The 20818-nt window shown below is 43.3% G+C and overlaps 2 protein-coding genes across 2 annotated transcripts; one reads left to right on the top strand and one right to left on the bottom strand.

The window, feature by feature from the left end:
- The first annotated feature begins 6301 nt into the window (after positions 1-6301).
- On the top strand, positions 6302-7925 carry LOC128732569 (uncharacterized). Its single transcript, XM_053825844.1, has 5 exons — positions 6302-6517; positions 6930-7118; positions 7184-7322; positions 7388-7655; positions 7709-7925. The coding sequence occupies exons 1-5, from the start codon at positions 6317-6319 to the stop codon at positions 7884-7886; spliced, it is 975 nt and encodes a 324-aa protein (XP_053681819.1). The 5' UTR covers positions 6302-6316; the 3' UTR covers positions 7887-7925.
- An 11137-nt stretch (positions 7926-19062) lies between these two features.
- On the bottom strand, positions 19063-20593 carry LOC128732420 (myeloblastin-like). The gene is made up of 2 exons (XM_053825668.1): positions 19871-20593; positions 19063-19140 (listed from the first exon to the last, which is right to left on the bottom strand). Exons 1-2 carry the CDS (start codon positions 20591-20593, stop codon positions 19063-19065), a joined length of 801 nt encoding a protein of 266 aa, XP_053681643.1.
- Between the last annotated feature and the right edge of the window lie 225 nt (positions 20594-20818).

Consider the following 20818-nt stretch of genomic DNA (forward strand, 5'->3'; position numbering starts at 1 on the left):
AGTTCAATATGATTTTTTTCTTAAATCTCACGTTTCTTAGGCCTTCTACAAAAATGCCTTGACGCCCTTCCGGGCGATCTTACCCGCGTTATCCGGAACTTAGCCACGGTCGATGAAAAGATGGATGTCGGCATCTTCTTCAGTCCTTTCGTGGCCTTGGCGATCAACTGCTTCTCCGTTTTGGCCGCAGAATTATTAAGGTACCTAAATCCTTCGTTTACGGTTCGCCTATTCTCTATCGGTCACAACTGGGAAACGTTGGGAGGATTGGCGGTCATCACTACAGCGTTCTTCGCTGTAGTGACAGCTTGCCAAATTAGGCCAAATCCATTGTGAGTTTTTATAAATGGAAGCATACGGCTTTTTTCAGGCCCTCCTTCTTGTACATTTTGGGAACCATACACACTTTAAAAAAAGTACCGGGTTCGGTAAAATATCGTAAATTTTACCGAACTCTGAGCAGCAGAACGTTCGGTAAAAAAAATTTATGATGCCAAACATTACTAATGATCCGTAAACGTCGATTGGCACCATCGAATTTTACCGACCGTTCGGCTGCTCAGAGTTCAGTAAAAAATTTAAGTGTGTAGCTTTATTTTTCACGAAAACATGGGTTTTTTGTCTTCAGTTGCAAATACCTTGCCAGATTATAATCTTTCTAATGAATTTATCAGCAAAAACAAATTTAAACTTGCTTACTTACTTACTTAATCAGCTCCAGGCCGTGGTTTCCTCTGCTGTACGAAGAAGTCGTCTCCATTCTACTCGGTCCATGACCGCAATTCGCCAGCCACGTAGTCTACGTAGGGTCCGCAGGTCGCCTTCCACTTGATCGATCCATCTTGCTCGCTGCGCGCCCCGCCGTCCCGTTCCAGTCGGATTGTTATTCGTCCGACATCCTCACGACATGCTCAGCCCATCGCAGGCGACCTATTTTTGCGGTGTGAGCGATGGGTTGTTCCCTAAGCAGCTGATGCAATTCATGGTTCGTCCGCGCAACACCTTCCGTTTGAGAACACTACGGGCGCGTTGGTCTTCCAAGAGCATAGTCCATGTCTCATGGCCGTAGAGGACAACCGGTCTAATCAGCGTCTTGTAGATTGTTAACTTCGTGCGGTGGCGAATTTTGTTCGATCGCAGTGTCCTACGGAATCCAAAGTAGGCACGATTTCCTGCCATAATGCGTCTTTGTATTTCTCTGCTGGTGTCGTTGTCTGCGGTAACCAGTGAGCCCAGATGCACGAACTCTTCTACCACCTCGATTTCATCATCGTCTAAATGAATCCGAGGAGGGAGGTCAGCATTCACTTCTTTAGAACCTCTTCCTTTCATGTATTTTGTTTTCGATACATTAATGACAAGTCCTATCCGTTTGGCTTCAGCTTTCAGTCCGATGTACGTTTCCGAATGATGTCAACGTCGTCAGCGAAACCAAGAAGCTAGACGGACTTCGTGAATATCATGCCACTCGTGTCTATACCCGCTCTTCTTATCACACCCTCCAAAGCGATGTTAAACAGCAAACATGAAAGCCCATCACCTTGCCGTAACCCTCTTCGAGATCCAAAGGGACTCGAGACTGCCCCTGATACTCGAACAACACACATTACTCGATCCATCGTCGCCTTGGCCAATCGCGTTAGTTTATCCGGAAATCCGTAGTAGTGCATAATCTGCCATAGCTGATCTCGATCGATCGTGTCGTACGCCGATTTGAAGTCGATGAATAAATGATGCGTGGGCACGTTGTATTCGCGACATTTCTGCAACACTTGCCGAAGCGTGAAAATCTGGTCCGTGGTGGCACGGGCACCCATGAATCCCGCTTGATATTGCCCCACGAACTCCTTTGCAAATGGTGATAGTCGACGACATAAAAGTTGGGAGAGCACCTTGTAGGCGGCGTTCAACAGTGTGATTGCGCGGTAATTGCAACAATCCAACTTGTCGCCCTTTTTGTAGATCGGACACACGATGCCTTCCGTCCACTCCTCCAGTAGTAGCTCATCCTCCCAAATCTTGACAATGACCCAGTGCAGCGCTCTAACCAGTGCGTCACCACCGTATTTCAGCAGCTCGCCGGGTAGCTGATCAGCCCCAGCCGCCTTATTGTTCTTCAGCCGACCGATCTCTTCTGCTACCTCCTGGAGGTCAGGGGCTGGTATTCTGTCGTCTTCTGCACGTACTCCAAGATCTGTTGCCATATCGTCACCTCCATGTTCAGCTACATCGCTGTTAAGGTGCTCGTCATAATACTGCTTCCACCTCTCGATCACCTCACGTTCGTTCGTGAGAAGATTACCGTCTAAGTCTCGACACATAGCGCGAACGGTTTAACTTCTCGTAGAACTTCCGTTTATCGTTAGCACGGTACAGTTCTTCCATCGCCTCGCGATCCCGATCTTCCTGTTGGCGCTTTTTCCTCCGGAAAACCGAGTTTTGCCTGTTCCGTGCTTGTCTATATCGATCCACATTCGCCCTCGTACGGTGTTGCAGCATTCTCGCACGTGCTGCATTCTTCTCCTGCACTAATTGCTCGCATTCGCCGTCGAACCAATCGTTTCTTCGGTTCGGATTCATTGTACCTAGTGCCGCTAGAGCAGTGCTACCGATGGCGGTCTTAATGCCTTTCCAACCATCTTCAAGAGTTGCTGCGCCAAGTTGCTATTCCGTTGGTAGCGCTGCTTCCAGCTGCCGCGCGTATTCCTGGGCAACAACGGTGACTCGTAGCTGCTCGATGTTGGGTCGCGGCGTACGACTTCGACGCGTGTTATGCACCGTCGAGAGTTTTGAGCGCATGCAGACTGCAACTAGGAAATGGTCCGAATCTATATTCGCACTGCGGTAGGTGCGAACGTTTATAACATCAGAGGAGAATTTACCGTCGATTAGAATATGGTCAATTTGGTTTTCTATTCGTTGGTCTGGTGATCTCCAGGTGGCCTTGTGGATATCTTTGCGGGGGAAGAAGCTACTTCGGACTACCATTCCGCGAGAAGCTGCAAAATTTACGCATCGTTGGCCGTTGTCGTTCGTTGCGGCATGCAGGCTGTTTGGCCCGATTACCGGTCTATATATAGCTTCCCGTCCTACCTACCCGTTCATGTCACCGATGACGATTTTCACGTTCCGTCGCGGACAGCCATCATACACCTGCCCCAGCTGCGCGAAGAACGCCTCCTTCTCGTCATCGGGTCTCCCTTCGTGTGGGCAATGCACATTGGTGATACTGTAATTGAAGAAACGGCCCTTAATCCTCAACTTGCACATCCTTGCGTTGTTCGGTTGCCAACCAATCACACGCTGGCGCATCTTTCCCAGTACTATAAAGCCGGTTCCCAGCTCGTTGGTGGTGCCACAGCTCTGGTAGAAAGTAGCCGCTCGATGCCCGCTTTTCCATACTTTCTGTCCAGTCCAGCAAAGTTCCTGCAGTGCTACGACTTCGAAGTTTCGGGGATGTAGTTCATCATATATTATCCTGTCGCAACCCGGGAAGCCGAGCGATTTGCAATTCCATGTCCCGAGTTTCCAATCGTAGTCCTTATTTCGTCGCGTAGGTCGACGCCGATTGTTCCAATCCCTATTTTCTTCTTCGTTGTTGGTAACTTTTTGTTTTCCAGGGCGGCTTGATGGGCCTGCCCCTAATCCCCTGTCTCGCCGGAGGACCATCGTGCACAGCACTGTTTAGAGTCCCTGCTGGCATAAGGACGAGTATAATAATCAGCCGCCCCTAACATGGAGAACAGACGCTGTTTGAGCCGCACCTCCTTGGTGAACAGACGCTCGTGTTTGACGAAGCATTTCCTCTACCGCCATGCTATGGTTACCGCGCCATAGGTACATCTACCGCGCCATAGGTATATCTACTTAAACTTGCTAGGTACATCATTTCGGCCAATGATTTCATAGAACCATTTCTAGATAGAATTAACAAAAGGGCGAATGTCGCAAATGTAAACAAAACGAGTGAGAGTTACTTTTTGTTGGACCAGCATAGGAAAATCAACCTTCACTCGGTTTGTTTACGCTTGCGACATTCGCCCTTTTGTTAATTCTATCTTCATTTGTCCGGGAAGCTGCCCATAAGCCACCTTCATGTATACGTTTCCTTGTCCATGAAAATGCATCCTTCGTATTTTGCAAGTACCTCATCATTGTATAACTTCCGAGTACGCCTTTCGGCCACTTAGTCAGTGACCTGTTTGGTTGCTGACTGGCCCGAAAAGATCGAAATCCTTCTGGCAGATGAATCCTTCTGACGGTGCTTTGATTGGCATTGAATTTCTTTGCGATATGACAATCCCATAGTCTTGGGTTTGCTCTAATTGTTGTCAACACCTTAGAATGCGGTCTTGGATCCTTAATTGGATCTTCCACTGCCTGCCGATCGACAGTGTACCACTCACAAGGGGTCGGTCACTCGGCACAGCCGTTTTTATGTTAGGCGACTTGAAACGAACCGAACTGTGCCGGTGCTGTACCGAAAGTGCCGAACTGGAAGATTTGTTAAATTCGTTAAAATCTGATAGATCTGGCAACCGTGCGAGATGATTTTGACATCTGGCAGTGCTCCCATTTCATATGTAAAATTGAACCGGAGGTGTGTAAAGCCCTATAAATGTTATTTTTATAAGGCTTTAGAGGTGTGCCGTTTGCTATCTCTGCAGTGCCGGGGCACTATGTGCTGAGTGTCCGACCCCTTGACCACTCATGAAAATGTCTGAAAATTACAAAAACCTAAACTGAACCTAAAAAAAGAAACCAGATCGCCACCCCAACGAACATAGAATAGGTTACTGAAGATAGCTAGTTTTGATTGAATGACAACTTACTGCTGGTGCTAGTGGACAATATAAAGTACACTTGGCTGAACAGACCCGGATTATGCGGGACACAAAACACTAGTTTTCACACGGATGCCAAAGAAACAGATCCCTTACCAAGTCATGACCTTTTATCACGAATCCATCCCCAAAGCCAATCTCGAGTCTGCTACAAACCCTACCGCGAGCCAGAGCATGTAGAATTTAACCCCTGGGTTTGGCTGTAATCGGCCTTCTCTGAAGCTTATTCTTCATCAAGTCAGACACATGCATTGCGTTTCGTCACCACCCGGCCGCACAGTTCATTGTTTAAGGCTTCTTTTGACGATCAAGAGTTCAACTCCAACGTCTGGCCTGTGCCTTGCGTACAGCCCTGAGAGTTTCCTTGTAACCCTCAATTTCTCACATCACAGCTAATTTAGGATAATCCGTCAGTCCCGTCAGCTCCCGAGCCGACGCTGAAGGATTATCCAGGTGATCGCACACAGTTACTTTCATTTCTCCTCCTGCATGATGAATATCTTGAAACCACGTTAGCTACAAACTACGAAAAAATATACCAACCAGAACACTTTACAAATACAAATAACACAACGTTACCAAAAGCTAGCATTCACGGCCACTGGGAGCGCCGCTATCGCTTAAATGAAGTGCCCAATTTCCAAATGATCCCATCTTTACTGCCGAACCGATTCAGCAAATACGCCATTCAATATGTCCCGCATTCATCCAAAAAAAATCTGGTCACTTTAACTTAGCCCTAGAAGCCACCTATAGAACGGAGAAGGCTCATCGCACAAGCTCTCTTTTAGCGAATTTGTTTATTCAATCCGGGTTGGAGCTGGATGAACGTTATCTGTCAGGAGCAAATGAACACAAAAAATTCATCCAGTTCCATCCCGGATTGAATAGACAAATTCGCTATTTGCTGCTAAGATCATCACTTCGGAAGTCGACTCGCCTGAACTATACTCCGGCAGTTTTACTTCTATATGCTCCAGAGAGTTATATGTCAACGCAACTTTTTACACTTCGCAGTATGCCTCACAGCTCGTTATCGACAATACGGACAAAATGAGCCAATCAGTGCCATATTGCCAGTACATTCGATCTCGCTTACAGCATTTTTGACTTTAACGTTTCATTGCATGTTTTTATGAGAAGACTGATCATGATCCTGTGTTCGTTTTTTTTTTTGTCATTAAGACATAATTTATCAGATGAATTTTGTACAATAAATAATAATAAAAATAATTACTGCAAAATTAGCTATCTTCAATAATCCACAGCTCAGAATTTCTAATAAATTTACCCTTAAGCGGGTTAAGTACGTTTCATCAAGAATTTACCCCCATCAGCTGAAATTACCCTCATCACATGAAAACTCACCACTTCTCACTTTGGTGAATTTAGTACAACAGGCCTAATGAGTCAATGAGTCTGATTGTTGGTGTTGTTCCTTGTCCGTGCTGTGTGTGTTTACTGTGAAAATAATGCAAGAATTGCTAAAAATCAACGACAAACATTACATTATTGATATTCGACAGCTGTATGGCGATGGCGATTGCCCTCAGGAACAAAGCACTGCTGCAGCCCCGACGGACCGAGCGCAAAAAATTCAATGTAATGTTTTCGATCTGGCACAACTGTGGAGTGAAACGATTTCCTTCACCGACCTGATCGAACGGGAAAAGGTAAACAGAGAAAGAGGATAAGGATGTCGAGAGAGAAAGAAAAATGAGAGAGGATGGCCCTTTAAATTTTACGCGGCCAATAAAATTTATGTTTTGGCAAGATGGACCAACGATGTTCTTAGCCGGCTCAGTGACAACACAAACAAATAAAAAAATTTATGTTTGATGTTTAATATTAATTTTCAATAGGAATATAACTAGTCGCTATTCTATGATAACTATGCTGCCAATTTGGGCTAATAACAATAAAACACTTATTTTTACAAATTTATTGTCGCATCTACGTATAGACTTGTACACATATTGGCAAACAGTTAAAAAACAAAACCGTTATTCTGCTTAGTTAATCTGAAAAGAAAAATATACAGCAATGTCTTAAGGTTTGGTCTGTCCCTTTGGATTTTATTTTTAGCAATCAGATTCTATCATTCAGTACTCTGCTGAAGTAATCAGTGAAACCATGCTGGCTCGAAAGGCGGACGATTACTCCATTAGCGAAAGCAGAACCAACAAAAACGAACTGGGCCTCAGGTTAAAATACTACGTTTCAGGCATACCGGTAACGTTTAGCATGAGCTTACAAGCGGCTAGTCAAGAACAGGTGCATATGTGATTACTGTCATTGCTAGCTGTGGTTTAATAATAGACCATTAACCCATTTTAAAGCTCTCACAACACATACTTCTTCCCGTGTGGCGCTCGTTGCTCGTCCTATACGAAGAAAATAGTGCCCTTAGAAATATGCTTCTGAAAAAAGATATCGAAATTGAACAGTACAAACTGGAAGGAGCTGTTCTCAAACGAAGTAACTATTCACTTCCTATAAAAAAGTACAATCATTCCAGTAAAATTTACTTTTTCCTTTTTCAGATCTTGTAGCGACAACCAAATTCGATGAGGCTAAATTTGATAGTACCTTTCCGCTTGTCCTGCCGGAGGAAGGCCTAAGGGTGCGTGAGTTGATCAAACCCAAAGAACGTCGGGGAAATCTAATGAAACTGCTGAAGATCAAGTGTAAAGAAATGCCGACGGAATCGACCAGTCCCGGTAAACCAATAGTTCCGATGGCACTAACTCCAACGAGAAAAAGCCCCGGTGGACGGGCAAAAGGGCTGAATGCAATTTTTGCGAAGCAAAGGTTAATTGGAGGGAATTGTTAAAAAAAAACATTGCTAACATAACTTGTTTTAGGGTTCCAAAGTCACTTTCCACCTCATCTCTGTCACTGAAACGACTCCAATCAGGCATGGATGACGAGGACGATAAGGAAGGTATTCTAGAGAAGGATAATTCTAAACTCGATGCGAGTACAGCGAAAGATTTAAGCAGCCTGGGAGGTGCAAAAATACGTAAGATTACAAAACTTTAGGCTAACTGTCATGTCCTGTGGTCTTGTCAATTTAAATTATTACAAGCTAGTACATATTTTTATTTAAAAAATCGATAATAATAAAAATTTACAACTCTAGGCGGCTTCACTTGCTCTGGCAGTTTGAGACCGAATCCAGTCCAATCTGTCTTGTATCTGTCTTGTCTTGTATATGAAATTTGGCGAACAATTTTCCACACTGACTCGCTCGTACACTTCCTGCAGCTGGTCCACCAGATTCCAGTCGCGATTGTAGGCTGCCCATCCGACTAGAATACATTGTTTTTGTGTTTGCTGAACGAATTCATTCAAAACTACCGGCTTTAAACTTAGTGTCTCCGACTTTAACCTTTAACGGTACAGCGGCCGTTTGCCCCAAATGAGGTACTCATCAATAGTGTTAGTTCTTCGGGAACACGTGCACCACTGCCGTTGAGGACACAGTCCGCACTGGTCGGCACGTCCCATCACGCCGGTGCAGTAGAATCCATCTCCAACGGTGGAAATTTCACGAGTCTTTAGAAGGATCGAAACCATTTACGGAAATTCTCCTAACGTGGCATTTATTCCACCAGCTATCCTTGGAATAGTTAGCTTTACCCAAGAGGTAAATCAGCCGCAGGCTGAAAGCCGAATCAAATCAACCCTTTTTCCCCAATATAGAAAGAATCACGTTCCATCGAGAACTACTGAAATCCATCAGCTGAAATTACCCTTACACGTAAATTCACCACTTCTCACTTTGGTGAATATAGCACAATCAGCAGGATCAGCACAATGCATGATGATTTCATCAGTCTGATTGTTACTTAGTTTGGTATTGTTCGTGCTACGTCTACGTGCAGTGTTTGTTTAGTGTGAAGATGCAAGAATTAGTAAAACTCGACGACAAATATTACATTATTGATATACGCAGACTGTATGGCGACGGCGATGGCGATTGCCGCCAGGAACAAAGCACTGCAGGCCCGACGGACCTAACGCTAAAGATTCAATGTAATCTTTTCGATTTGGCATTGGCACAACTGTGGCGTGGAACGGTTACCGTCAACATGCCATTTCCATCGGAACATGCGGATGAGGTAACCAGATTTAACAAGAAATAACCAATATCCAGAAAAATATTTAACGAGTATCCCAAAGTTTCACATAAGTGGAGCGTTTATTTTAAAGAATTTATTTGTATCAGGAACAAAGCCAAACTATTAGGCAGTGTTATTGTAATTAGGCTATTACAAATATTTTCTTAAGTTTTTGTCCTTAAACAACTGAAGGAGGGGGGGGGGCAAAATTTTTTTTTCGACCAAAAACAAGTGCGCTTTAAGTTTAAGTGTGAAAACCAAATTTATTCTTGCTTTTCATACAGACGTTATTATTTTCCTTTTGCAAGGAAAGACAAAAAAGAATTTTTTTGGATTTTCAGAAATTCCATTGTTCGAATTTCCATTTCTGTTTTGTGTTAGAAGCCTTAACTCCACTCGTACACTCATTGTTTCCAGTTTTTTAGGCTGTTGTAGAGCCCACAGGCAATTAATTTTATAAAAAAAATTAACGTACCTATATCCTGCAATTTTTTAGTTTTTTTTTTCATTCGACTTTTCGGGCAAATTTTCAAGGGGGGGGGGGGGTGACATAACCTTTTAAAATAATTTCAATAGGCTTGGTTCATATCTTCAAACCGAATACTATTTTACAATTTATTATGACGGAAATTAAATAGATGCAAACTTTCCAAATTTAATTCTACTATTTTATAAAAATTTTCTTTTATTTAAATTCAGGTTTTGTATTCTACTAAGACGCTCCAAAAAACTCTAGTTTATTTAAAGAAAATTCTGATAGTAGATTTTATAGTTTAAGTAGCATTTCTGGATATTTTGCGCCATATTACCGCATTTTAGACTTTTCTCGGATAATAAGTATTGAAAAGAGTAACGGTTTTAAAGTCCATATACGTTGTGTTTGCGGGGTCGTTTTGGTTCGAAAGGTTTCGAAAAATATCGCCCTTGTACCAAAAATCGCTAATTTCGATCACTGAAAATAACGTACCAGCTGAAACGTTATATTTCAAGTGCCAGTAGTACGCAATAATTTTGCTGTAAAAATGAATTGTAACAAACAATTCAGTTTTTTGCAATAACAAAAGCATAATTTACATATAATCGTTTGATATCGTTGTTAGCCGTATATACGTTGAAAACGAATAAAACGACATAGGTTTCGTTTTATTGCAATAACACGCATGATTGCCCTCCCATGGGTAGGTGGTTTGACGCGTACTTCGGCTAAACGACCTAAAAATTCTTAGTTCCGCATGTAGAATGTTTATAGTTTAAGTTGGATATATGTGTAGTATGTAGTATTGCATAATTTAGCTTTATGTGTAGCATGTGTCTCGTAAAGCGGAATGGAGCGAAATCGAACGGATTTGATTTTAAATTCAATCCGTTTGGGCCGAAGCACCGGGAGGGCTTACTCAGTTCCCTAGATGAATTGCTGGTATGCACAGAAATTTCTCTAGAAAACTGAAACCAAATCCTACCCACCATTCATGAGATTTTGACTTACTCATGAAAATTAAAATTTATCGCTAGTTAGAACGAACGAGTGTTCAAAAATGATGTGATGTCTTTATTTGCGTAATCGAGACATTTTCTATGAGATTGCCATAGAATTTGTGGCTGTTATGCGATTATGGACAGCACAGCACTGAAAAATATACACACACGTACATGTATACATGTGTATGCATGTATGAGTGTGCATGGGTGCATAGGTACGAATGAATATATGTTTGAGTGTTCTATGATGAGTCGGAAATTCTTCTTATACCTATGCTGCCAAATTACAATTATTAATGGGCAGGAAGTTATAGTCAGTAGCTGTGTTTTCTGTGTCAGTTTCCTATGTTATTACTATTATTACTAATATTGCTATCGTTGCTGTTACTGTCACCTCTATTGTATTGTTTTGGATGTAATTAATTATAATTATTTTTTTTTCTTATTTCCCTCCTTTATTAGAATGATTTGCATGTCTTGTGACTAACCGCGTTAACGGTATTCAACTAACAACATAAAATGATCATGAATGACGCTGTTTGTCTCCCAAGGGCCCTCCTAATGCTGATGAGCCTCTGTCGGAGAGTCCATCAAGTCGAACGGTAGCAACTCACCGGCGGCCTGCTCCTCTCCATTCTTGCGGCTGTCGTCGCGGTCGGACTTAGTGGATCTCTCGAAAAGCTTTATAGCCTCGATATATATTTTGTTCTGTCCATTGCCCAATGCTGGCAGACTTCAACTGAAATTCCATTTCTAACTAAATCTGTTTAGAGTTAAAACTTCTTCAAGTAAAAACAGGTATTCGATTCTTTGGCTGATTCAAGCGATAGCGAAGGGCTGTCCTCAATCATTTCCACTTCCTAAAATGGGGTCATAGTACATAATATATGGCCGTGGTATGAGGATTTTTTTTCGATTCAATACCATCCTCACAGAATTATCAACGTCGTTAACATCTTATTAAGTCTTGCTTAAGTGACAGCTTGCACTTAAGACCTAACACGGCATATATACATATCTCCAAGTGAAGTTCTTTTTGATCCACCTCATCCCTTCTTAGTTACAGAATCATTTCAATTGACCACGGTCTGAAGAGCATACCGACAAATCGGTTGACTACCGCTACAAATATGCAATTAATGCCACCGGGAATAATACGAGCGAGTACCAGTCCCCATTATATCGCATCTGCTCTATTTTTCGGAAGTTCAAGTAGTTTTTCGATAGTTCTGAGCGATAATATTGCTCTTGAATAATATTCCGCACAAAATATTCGAAAATTTACGCCATCAGCTACAATACTGCAAAGATGGTAGATAAAGAGGCGGCTGTGGCTTTTAATGAGCATAGGTTGTTGAACAGCGCTGGGTCAATCGTGATGACAAGGGTATTTGGGAGATGAGTAGCGTCCAGCCTAGCGAGTAGTTAGTCGGTAGTAGCATAGGTGATGGACAGACATAGAATTCTCGTGATATTACTAACTTGAAAATTACAATTAGCATGCGACTAAAAACTCTCTTTTCTTTTCTTTTCTTTTCTCCCTTTTCTGCCTGATCTCTATCGCTTTTTCTCACGGCAACAACAATGTTGTCGTGAGGGGGGGCAAGAGACCAGCCACAGATGACCACACTGGTGACAACGATGGATGAGGACACCGTGATGCCATGAATGAACAAGTTGTAAGAAAGGTTCGAGCAAGACGAGGAAACAAACAAAGGAAGGAGAAAACAAGATAAGTACAAGCCATCTTATGCTATATTGACCAAGCACACAATTATATCAAGCCAAGTTCTGTCACTCTTCTTCCGCCTATTAATCCATAATCACCAACACATTATGGAGCTAGCGTAATCCGCACGGATTCTTTTAACATTATCACAACCACCTTATCTCAGCCCTGGACAGACTTGGCTCTAACTGCCCCACCTTGTGCTGCAAACAGAAACAGAAACAGAAATAACACGCATGATTGTTCATGGTTGTAAGTCAGGTAAAACAGTTAGCAACAAATAAGTCTTACTCGATTTTACATTTGTTGCGTATTGGGCCTTTTCGTATGTTGGTCAAGATTTTAAAATGAAGAGAGGGTGCCATAAGCGCACATAATTCTGCACATTGTTGCTAATTTATGCTTTTATTTTAAATAAAAGTTGGAACATTCTCTGAATAAGAACTAAATGTATACATATTTCGCTAGATGCATTAAATAAGAAAGAAATTTATCGGAATTTGGAAGTTTTAAATCAAATGTAGGGTGCGCAGGATTGGGCGCGCTCATGGTAACTGTTATTTCGTGAATTTCGGGAAAATTAGTATTTTCTAGAGAAAAGTATTCTGGAAATTTTTTTATTTACTATTTGATGGGGCTGTGGTTGGTGGTTGGATCCCCCTGTTGGCCAAAATCGGATTAGACGAGATAAAAAACACGGTTTTATCTGGAAATATTTAAAAACACGACTCATATACACGTTGTAAGAAAAGTGAGAATGACGAAATGTCGACCAACATTTAAAAGGGGCGGATAAACCAACTGTCAAACAGAACGAGTGAGAGTTATTTTTTGCTGGAGCAGCATAGGAAAATCAACCCTCACTCGGTTTGTTTACGCTTGCGACATTCGCCCTTTTGTTAATTCTATCTTCATATGGTTGTTTTTCTTTCGGGTAGGTAGACCTAGCAGCGGTGAACAGTACGAAGGGTGCACGGATGTAGACGGCATGTAGTGTACCTTCCAACCCTCCTCCTCACCATGTGCCGCCGCTACCTTTCGTTGACGACAGGCCTAGCAGCTCACACAGCCTCTTGAGTTTCGTGGTTCCGAGCGGCTTAGTTAGCAGGTCAGCTACCATCTGTTCGGTGTGACAATACTCTAGTTGCACAGCTCCCTTGTCAACTACTGCTCTCGAATATACCTCTCCTTCGTCTCGATATGCTCAGAGCGACGGCTGATTCGATCCGATTGGACGAACTGGATGCATCCCTGATTGTCCCCCATGACGCATGTCGGGCCGTCCAAAGTCTCACCCATATTAGCAAGCAGTCTTCTCAACCAGACAACCTCTTGGCTGGCTTCTCCGAGTGCAACGTACTCGGATTCCATCGAGCTAAGCGTAACACCGTGCTGGAGCCTGCTGCTCCAGAAAATTGCTCCTCCTGCATACAGAAATACAAAACCGGTTGTAGAACGACGAGTGTTGCCGTCACCGGCCCAATCGGCATCTGAGAATCCGAAAAGTCCTTGAATATCTTCTACAGCAGCTTAGCCCCTTTTGTTGACTTCAGATAACGGAGTACTCTCTTCGCAGCAAGCGGAGGAGCGCACGCCTTCCGACCAAGGACAGATGCGCTTACGGCGATGTCTTGGCGTCCTGTTGCCCGAATCTCGCAGCGATTTTGTCAATGTAGCTTTCCAGGCAAATACTGTATTTTCCGTCAAGTCGCTGGATCTCCAGACCTAGAAAGAAACTTGGCTCTCCTAAATCGGTAATGTCAAACTTTGCACTCAATGCTTTGGTCATCTCCGAAGAATCCTGGCAAGCGACTAGTATGTCGTCGACGTAAACGAGCGATCTTAATATAGAGACACTGATCCGTTCCACTCTGTGTAAATCCCAAGCTCAACAGCACGCTATGTAGACGCCGGTTCCAGCACCTGGCTGATTGTTTAAGGCCATAAATGCTACGGCGAAGCCTACACATCAGTCGTTCTTTACCCTTCCGATGAAACCAGGCGGCTGTTTCATATACAGCTCCTCAGTCAAATTCCAGTCAAGGTACGCGGTCTTCACATCGAACTGTCGAAGAATCAGGTTACGTTGTGATGCCGCCGCTAACAAAGCTCGGAGGGTGGTTTGCTTGATCACGGGGGCAAAGGTCTCTTCGAAATTTTCCCCGTACTTCTGTGTAGCCCTGGGCTACTAGCCGAGCTTTATATTTGACGATACTGTTGGTCGCACCCCTTTTGATCTTATAAACCCGCCTTGCGTCTTGCCGACCGCCTTGCGACCGCGACTCCAGCTCCTTCATCGCAGCGCGCCATTTCGCTTCGTCCAGCTTGCGGCTCATCATCTATGGAATGGCTATAGAAGATTTCATTGATCAATCGACGGGGGGGAATCCCTTTATTGTTATCCCCCAGGTTCGTTTTCGGTAGAACTATGGAACGAATTGCTATCATCGGTGTCACCTGCTGGCTTCGCAGTTCCTCTCTCTGGTTCCGCAATTATTGGTTCATTGATGGCATCTTCGGCGAAGACAGGTAGTTCTAAAGGCAGCTGAGGAGTCACACTCATATCAGATTGAAGCTCCTCGTGAATATCACTAGCTAGTTCAAGGAACTTAGCGTCCCTACTAATAGTAACACGGTTCGTCTTGGGGTCCAGAAAACGATAGGCTTTTCTTCCTTCGGCATACCCAACGAACACCAGCTTCTTTGCCTTCGGATTGAGCTTCCTTCTTCTTTCGTCCGGTACGTGAACATACGCTTCAGTCCCGAACACTCGTAGGAAGGAATAGTTTGGCTTCTTCCCCCACCAGCGTTCGTACGGCGTAGCTTCGATCGTAGCAGTCGGTAGCAAGTTTTGCAGGAAATTTGCAGTCGACACTGCTTCGCCCCAGTATTGTTTACCAAGACCAGCTTCCACCAAAAGACATCGCATCATTTCTTGCAAACTGCGATTCTTCCGCTCAGCTGTCCCGTTCTGTTGAGGACTGTACGGGGCTGTCTGCTCCAGCCGAATTCCATTCGTCGCCAAGAATCTCTTCAGTATATTGCCGGAGTACTCTCCGCCTCCATTCGAGCGGATCACTTTCAGAAATCGCCCGAAACGGTTCTGCATCATCTTCGAATATTCGACGATCTTTTCAGCAGCTTCCCATTTATTCATTAGCAGGTATAGAACACAACATCGGCTATATTCGTCCACCATTGTCCTCTCGGCGTCACCACTTCCAAAGGTCCACATAAGTCGGTATGAACGAGGCCTCCGACAGCGCTGGATGTAGTTGCGGATTTGCTTGGAAACGGTGCACGACACATTTTACCTTCATAGCACACTCCGCAATCAGCTTTCACGCCGCATTCCTGCATGTTCAGGCCGGTTCCGAGGCCCTCTCGGACGATTTTCTCCACAGCTTGCTTATCACGATGGCCAAGACGACGATGCCACACATGAATGTAGTTCGGATTGTGGCCTGCCGTCGCCGTAAATGCCCTTTGAACAAAAGATTTCAGACGATACAAGTTGTCACTTCTTTCAGCCTGAAGCAAAACTTTCCCGTTCTTCTGAACTTCGCAGCCGGTTTTGTTGAACAAGACAGAGCACCCTTCATCGGTCAATCGGTTTACTGACAGAACATTTCCTTTCAACGCTGGAACATGATAAACCTGCTTGACAGTAACAGGTACCTACCTCCTTACCATTTCCATTCAGCGAACGAAACCTGCTCGTACCAACACCTACCGCTGCTATTTTGTTGCCATCCGCAAGGCCAACTGTCGAGTGCATCTCCATCACATTTTCCAGAAGCAGTGCGTCACTGGTCATATGCGATGTGGCTCCCGTGTCTAGACACCACACAACGTCATCGCGATGATCGCTCAGCAGACCAGCACCCAGACACACCTCGTCAGCTTCCTCTTTTTCGACTACACTCAACCCCCGCTAATATAAAAAACAGCTCGTTCAGATTGGGCGAGTTCATTTTTAATCTGAATATTTGGTAACTCTATTCATTTTCACACACGCGTAAGACGCGCACCCTATGAACTTGTTGTTTTGATTTGACGAAAACAAACGTTTTGAAAATATTTCAAACATGCGCGAATTCTAAAGGTTCGGTTTGTAGAAGACGAAATTGGCTCGGGAGTTTCGACTAAAATGGTCTATTTTGAGTTCTGGAGAGATGTAGGTTGCATATGAGCTGTATTGCCAAAGCTCCGGAGCAAGAGGAAACGCATTAAGATTTTTTGCTTTTTTTTAATTTACCGGTCAACTTTAACGTCAATTGTGTGTGACGCTTGGTCGGTTTTTAATGTGAACGCATTCATACCACCGGGGTACAGATTAAAAATGTTCAGATTAAAGAAGGTCATACCAACGGGGGTACACGGTACTATGTTAGCCTTCTGATTTTTCTCGGTTTCCTTTTCTTTTTTCTTGTCGTACTCCAGTTTCCGACAATCCCGGCGGAAATGTCCTGCTTTATTGCAGTAGTGGCACTTTAGCTCTTTTTTCTTTTTCTGCTTTTGGTTCACTTCTGCTTTCAGTACCTTTTCAGTACCTCCACTTACGCTGCTGGTGTTGCCGGGTTTTTCGCATCGCTTCCTCCATTCGTCGAGCAGTTTGCCCTTTACGAATTCCAATGTCAACTCGGCCTCGGGACGGCTTTCCAATGCCGTGATTAGGCCGTCGTAGGATTCTTTCAGGCTCGACAAGATGATGGCAACTAACCCAGTAGTCCTTCAGCGCATCACCCATATTCGCCATTCGGTTGGACAGCTGCGTAATGTTTGCCAAATGATCAGCCATATTCCCATCCTGTGGCAAGAACATCCGAAAGAGCTTCCGTAAAACATGAATTTTCGTGGCAAGCGACAATCGTGCGTGATAATTTTTCAGCGAAATCCACAGGCAGTGAGGCAGTGCAGTAACTGGCACGTCTTTCATCTTCGATCGAAAGACCGATCAGAGCCCGAGCCTTGCCATCTTTGTGAATCCAGGACGTTGCCGGTGTTTCCAATTTCTCTTCGTCGATGACACTTTTTACTCCCTCTCTCAACAGCACTAACTCCATACGAAACTTCCATAGCTCGTAGTTGAAATCGTTTAATTTGTCTACGTTCAAGCTTGTGTTCGTTGCCATGGTGCTAGTTGCTATTCACATAGCGACGAGCAGGAAAAATGTCCACTTTGACCGAAATGTTCTCCGAAAGTAAACGAAGCACTTAATCCGATTTCCGACCGGATTCCGTTATAATCCGCAAACAATGTGCACTCGCGTCACGAGGACGATAACCTCCCAGGTAACCAATAAGCATTAATATATGCAGTAAATCAATCGTTTATTACCATCCCTGGCGTTTTATACTGCAGGTTGCTGTTTAGCAGCTTTCTGGTTGCATTACTGTTGTAAATTGGCATCCACAATTCTATTTAAATTCTTCTTGTCAGTAACAAGCTGCAAACAAGCATTGTCAGCACTATAAGAGGGCTAGCAGTAAAGTAGCCGCTTATTTTGCCAAAATAGCATTTAAGTAGCATTTTAGGCAACTTAAATGCTTATTGGCTTGCATTTATTGGTTACCTTGGCTGTTGACCAAAATCAGATTAGACGAAATAAAAAACACGGTTTTATCAGGAAATATTGAGCATGATTGCATCATCTAGAAAACATATGGTTGTTCTTCTTTCGGGTAGGTAGACCTAGCAGAGGTGAGCAGTACCAGGGGTACACGGATGTAGACGGCATGTGGTGTACTTTCCAACACGTCCCAATATTCTGGAAATTAGCCCCGTCTGGAAAATAGTTTTCTGGAAATTAGTACATGCTGGATATTAATACTCTGGTGAATAATACTTTCTAGTCAATGTTTTTCTGGCCCTTAAAACAGTGAAACACTGTTTTTTATAAATTCATTTGAATCTCATCTATAGACCTGTACATATATATTACCTAAATACCTGCCAAGCAGTTAAAAAAATAACCGTTATTCTGCTTGTTAATCTGAAAAGAAATGTACAGCAATGTTTTAAGGTTTAAGGACAAGAATGTTTTCTGATTGCATAAAACATTTAAGGTCTTTATCTGCTGATACTGGTCTGTCTCTTTGAATTTTTAGGAATCAGATTGTGTTGTTCTGCGGCTGGACACTGTCGAACTAATCAATGAAACGATACTGGCTCAAAAAGCGGCCGATTATTCCTTTAAGGAAACCGAAGTCGGCGCACCATGGCTCAGGTTAACATACTACATTTGTACGACTGCACTAACTGTTCACTTAAACTTGCAAGCGGCTAGTCAAGAACAGGTGCATATCTGATTATCATTATCATTAGCTGTCGTTTAACAATACTCAATCAACCCATTTAAGCTCACACAACACATAGTGCTGCCGGTGTGGCGCTCGATGCTCGTTCTGTACGAAGAAAACTGGCGCCTTACAAATATGCTTCTGGAAAAAGATATCGAAATTGAACAGTATAAGCTGGAGGGAGCTGCTCTCAAGCGAAGTAGCTACTCACTTTCCTATAGAAAAGTAGAATCTTTCCAGTAAAATTTACTTTTTTCCTTTTCAGCGACAAGCAAATTTGAAAAGGCTAAATTTGACAGAACCTTTCCGTTTCTCCAACCGGAGGAAGACCTTAAGGTGATTAAGTTGATCAAACCCGAAGATCATCGGTGGTTGCTAATGAAACTGCTTAAGATAAAGCGGAAAGTAACGCCTACGGAATCGACCAGTCGCGGTAAACCAACAGCACTAACTACTGCGAGTACAGCGAAAGATTTAAGCAGTCTGGAAGTCGCAAAAATACGTGAAATTACGGAAGTAGTGTATATCTAATTATTATTATCATTAGCTTTATCATTAATACACTATTAACCCATTTAAGCTCTCACAACACGAACTTCTTTCCGTGTGGCGTTCGTTGCTCCTTCTGTACGAAAAAAATTGCTCGCTTAGATATAGGCTTCTGGAAAAAGATATCGAAATTGAACAGTATAAACTGGAGCGAGCTGTTCTCAAACAAAGTAGCTATTCACATCCTTTACACAAATCAAAATAAACTCTCCATTAAAACGAAATTTTTCTTTTTCAGATCTTGTAGTGACACCGAAATTCGATGAGGCTACATTTGATAGTACCTTTCTCTTTGTCCTGCCGGAGGAAGGCCTTAGGGTGCGTGATTTGATCAAATTCAGCGAACGTCGGTGTAATCTAATGAAAGTGCTAAAGATAAAGTGCACACTACCTCCTATGAAATCGACCAGGCGCGGTAAACCAATAGTTCCAACGGCACTAACTCCTACGAGAAAAAGCCCCGATGGACGGGCGAAAGGGCTGAATCCCTTTTTTACTAAGCAAAGGTTTATTTGAAGGAACTGTTTGAATCAAACTTTGCTCACCTAGTCTATTTAAGGATTCCAAAGTCATCGTCCACCTCATCTCCGTCACTGAAACGTCTCCGATCGAGCATGGATGACGGGGACAATAAGGAAGGTATTTTAGAGAAGCATTCTAAACTCGATACAAGTACAGTGAAAGATTTAAGCAGCCTGGGAGGAACTTCAAAGTAACCGCTATGTTTTATCAATTTAAATTACTACAAGTTAGTAGATATTTTTATTTTAAAATCCGATAATAGAGTGAAAAACCATTAAAATAATAAAATTTACAACTCTAAGCGATGTGGCTTCACTCACTCTGGCAAGTTGAGACCGAATCCAGCCCATTTTGTCTCGTATGCTATAAAACTCCACCAGCCCGGCACCACATCGTTTCGGGTTCGATCCTAAAACTCCCGCTAGGGATCCATCGCATAGCAATGGTGACCCGACATCTCTATAGCATGCTCCGGAGCTATTTCTCTCACCGCTTGCACATATGAAATTTGGCGAACAATTTTCCACACTGACTCGCATGTACACTTCCTGCAGTTGGTCCACCAGATTCCAGTCGCTATTGTTGGCTCCCCATCCGACTAGAATGCATTGTTTCTGTGTTTGCTGAACGAATTCATTCAAAACTACCGGCTTTAAATTCAGTGTCTCCGACTTTAACCTTAGAACAGCCAAATCTCCACCATCTCGCAGCCAAATTTTCTCGACCAGGCCCTCAATAGCCGCTGTACCGTTTGCCCTGAATGGGGTACCCATCAAAAGCTTTAGTTCTTCGGGAACACGTGCACCACTGCCGTTGAGAACGCAGTCCGCACTGGTTAGCACGTCCCGCGCCGATACCAACACGCCGGTACAGTAGAATCCATCTCCAACGGGGGAAATTTCACGCGCCTTTAGATGGATCGAGACCATATACGGAAATTCTCCAAACGTGGCATTTATTCCACCGGCAATCCTTGGACTTGTAAGAATAGAAGTTAGGGTATACGGTAGAAAGACTACTGCGGTAAGCAGTGACCGAAACATCTCTTCATTATCGCACTATACCCTAGGAACTGCTCTCGGAACTAAATTTATCATTCTGTCGGTTGTAACCGCCTATACAGTTATTTTGATTGTTCAAGCAAGTCGGTAGAACGAAATTTTATCTTTTACTTATCTTGCTGCTCTGTACTGATAAGAAACTTGCACTTCTTCATCGTCCCAGTAAATATTGTGGTCACTCTGAAAGAAAAAGTCTTTTATTTCAAG

This window comes from Sabethes cyaneus, chromosome 1 (assembly GCF_943734655.1).
Source record: "Sabethes cyaneus chromosome 1, idSabCyanKW18_F2, whole genome shotgun sequence".
In the NCBI taxonomy this organism is placed as follows: domain Eukaryota; kingdom Metazoa; phylum Arthropoda; class Insecta; order Diptera; family Culicidae; genus Sabethes; species Sabethes cyaneus.

Bases quoted from the DNA above. Each gene is read 5' to 3' on its own strand.
- LOC128732569 (XM_053825844.1), top strand. From the start codon at position 6,317: ATGCAAGAATTGCTAAAAATCAACGACAAACATTACATTATTGATATT. The intron at 6,518-6,929 runs GTAAACAGAGAA...TTTTATTTTTAG, and splicing joins ACCTGATCGAACGGGAAAAG to CAATCAGATTCTATCATTCA. The intron at 7,119-7,183 runs GTGCATATGTGA...CCCATTTTAAAG, and splicing joins AAGCGGCTAGTCAAGAACAG to CTCTCACAACACATACTTCT.
- LOC128732420 (XM_053825668.1), bottom strand. From the start codon at position 20,593: ATGTTTCGGTCACTGCTTACCGCAGTAGTCTTTCTACCGTATACCCTA. The intron at 19,141-19,870 runs GTGAGTGAAGCC...ATCTTTTTCCAG, and splicing joins TTCGGTCTCAACTTGCCAGA to AAGCCTATATCTAAGCGAGC.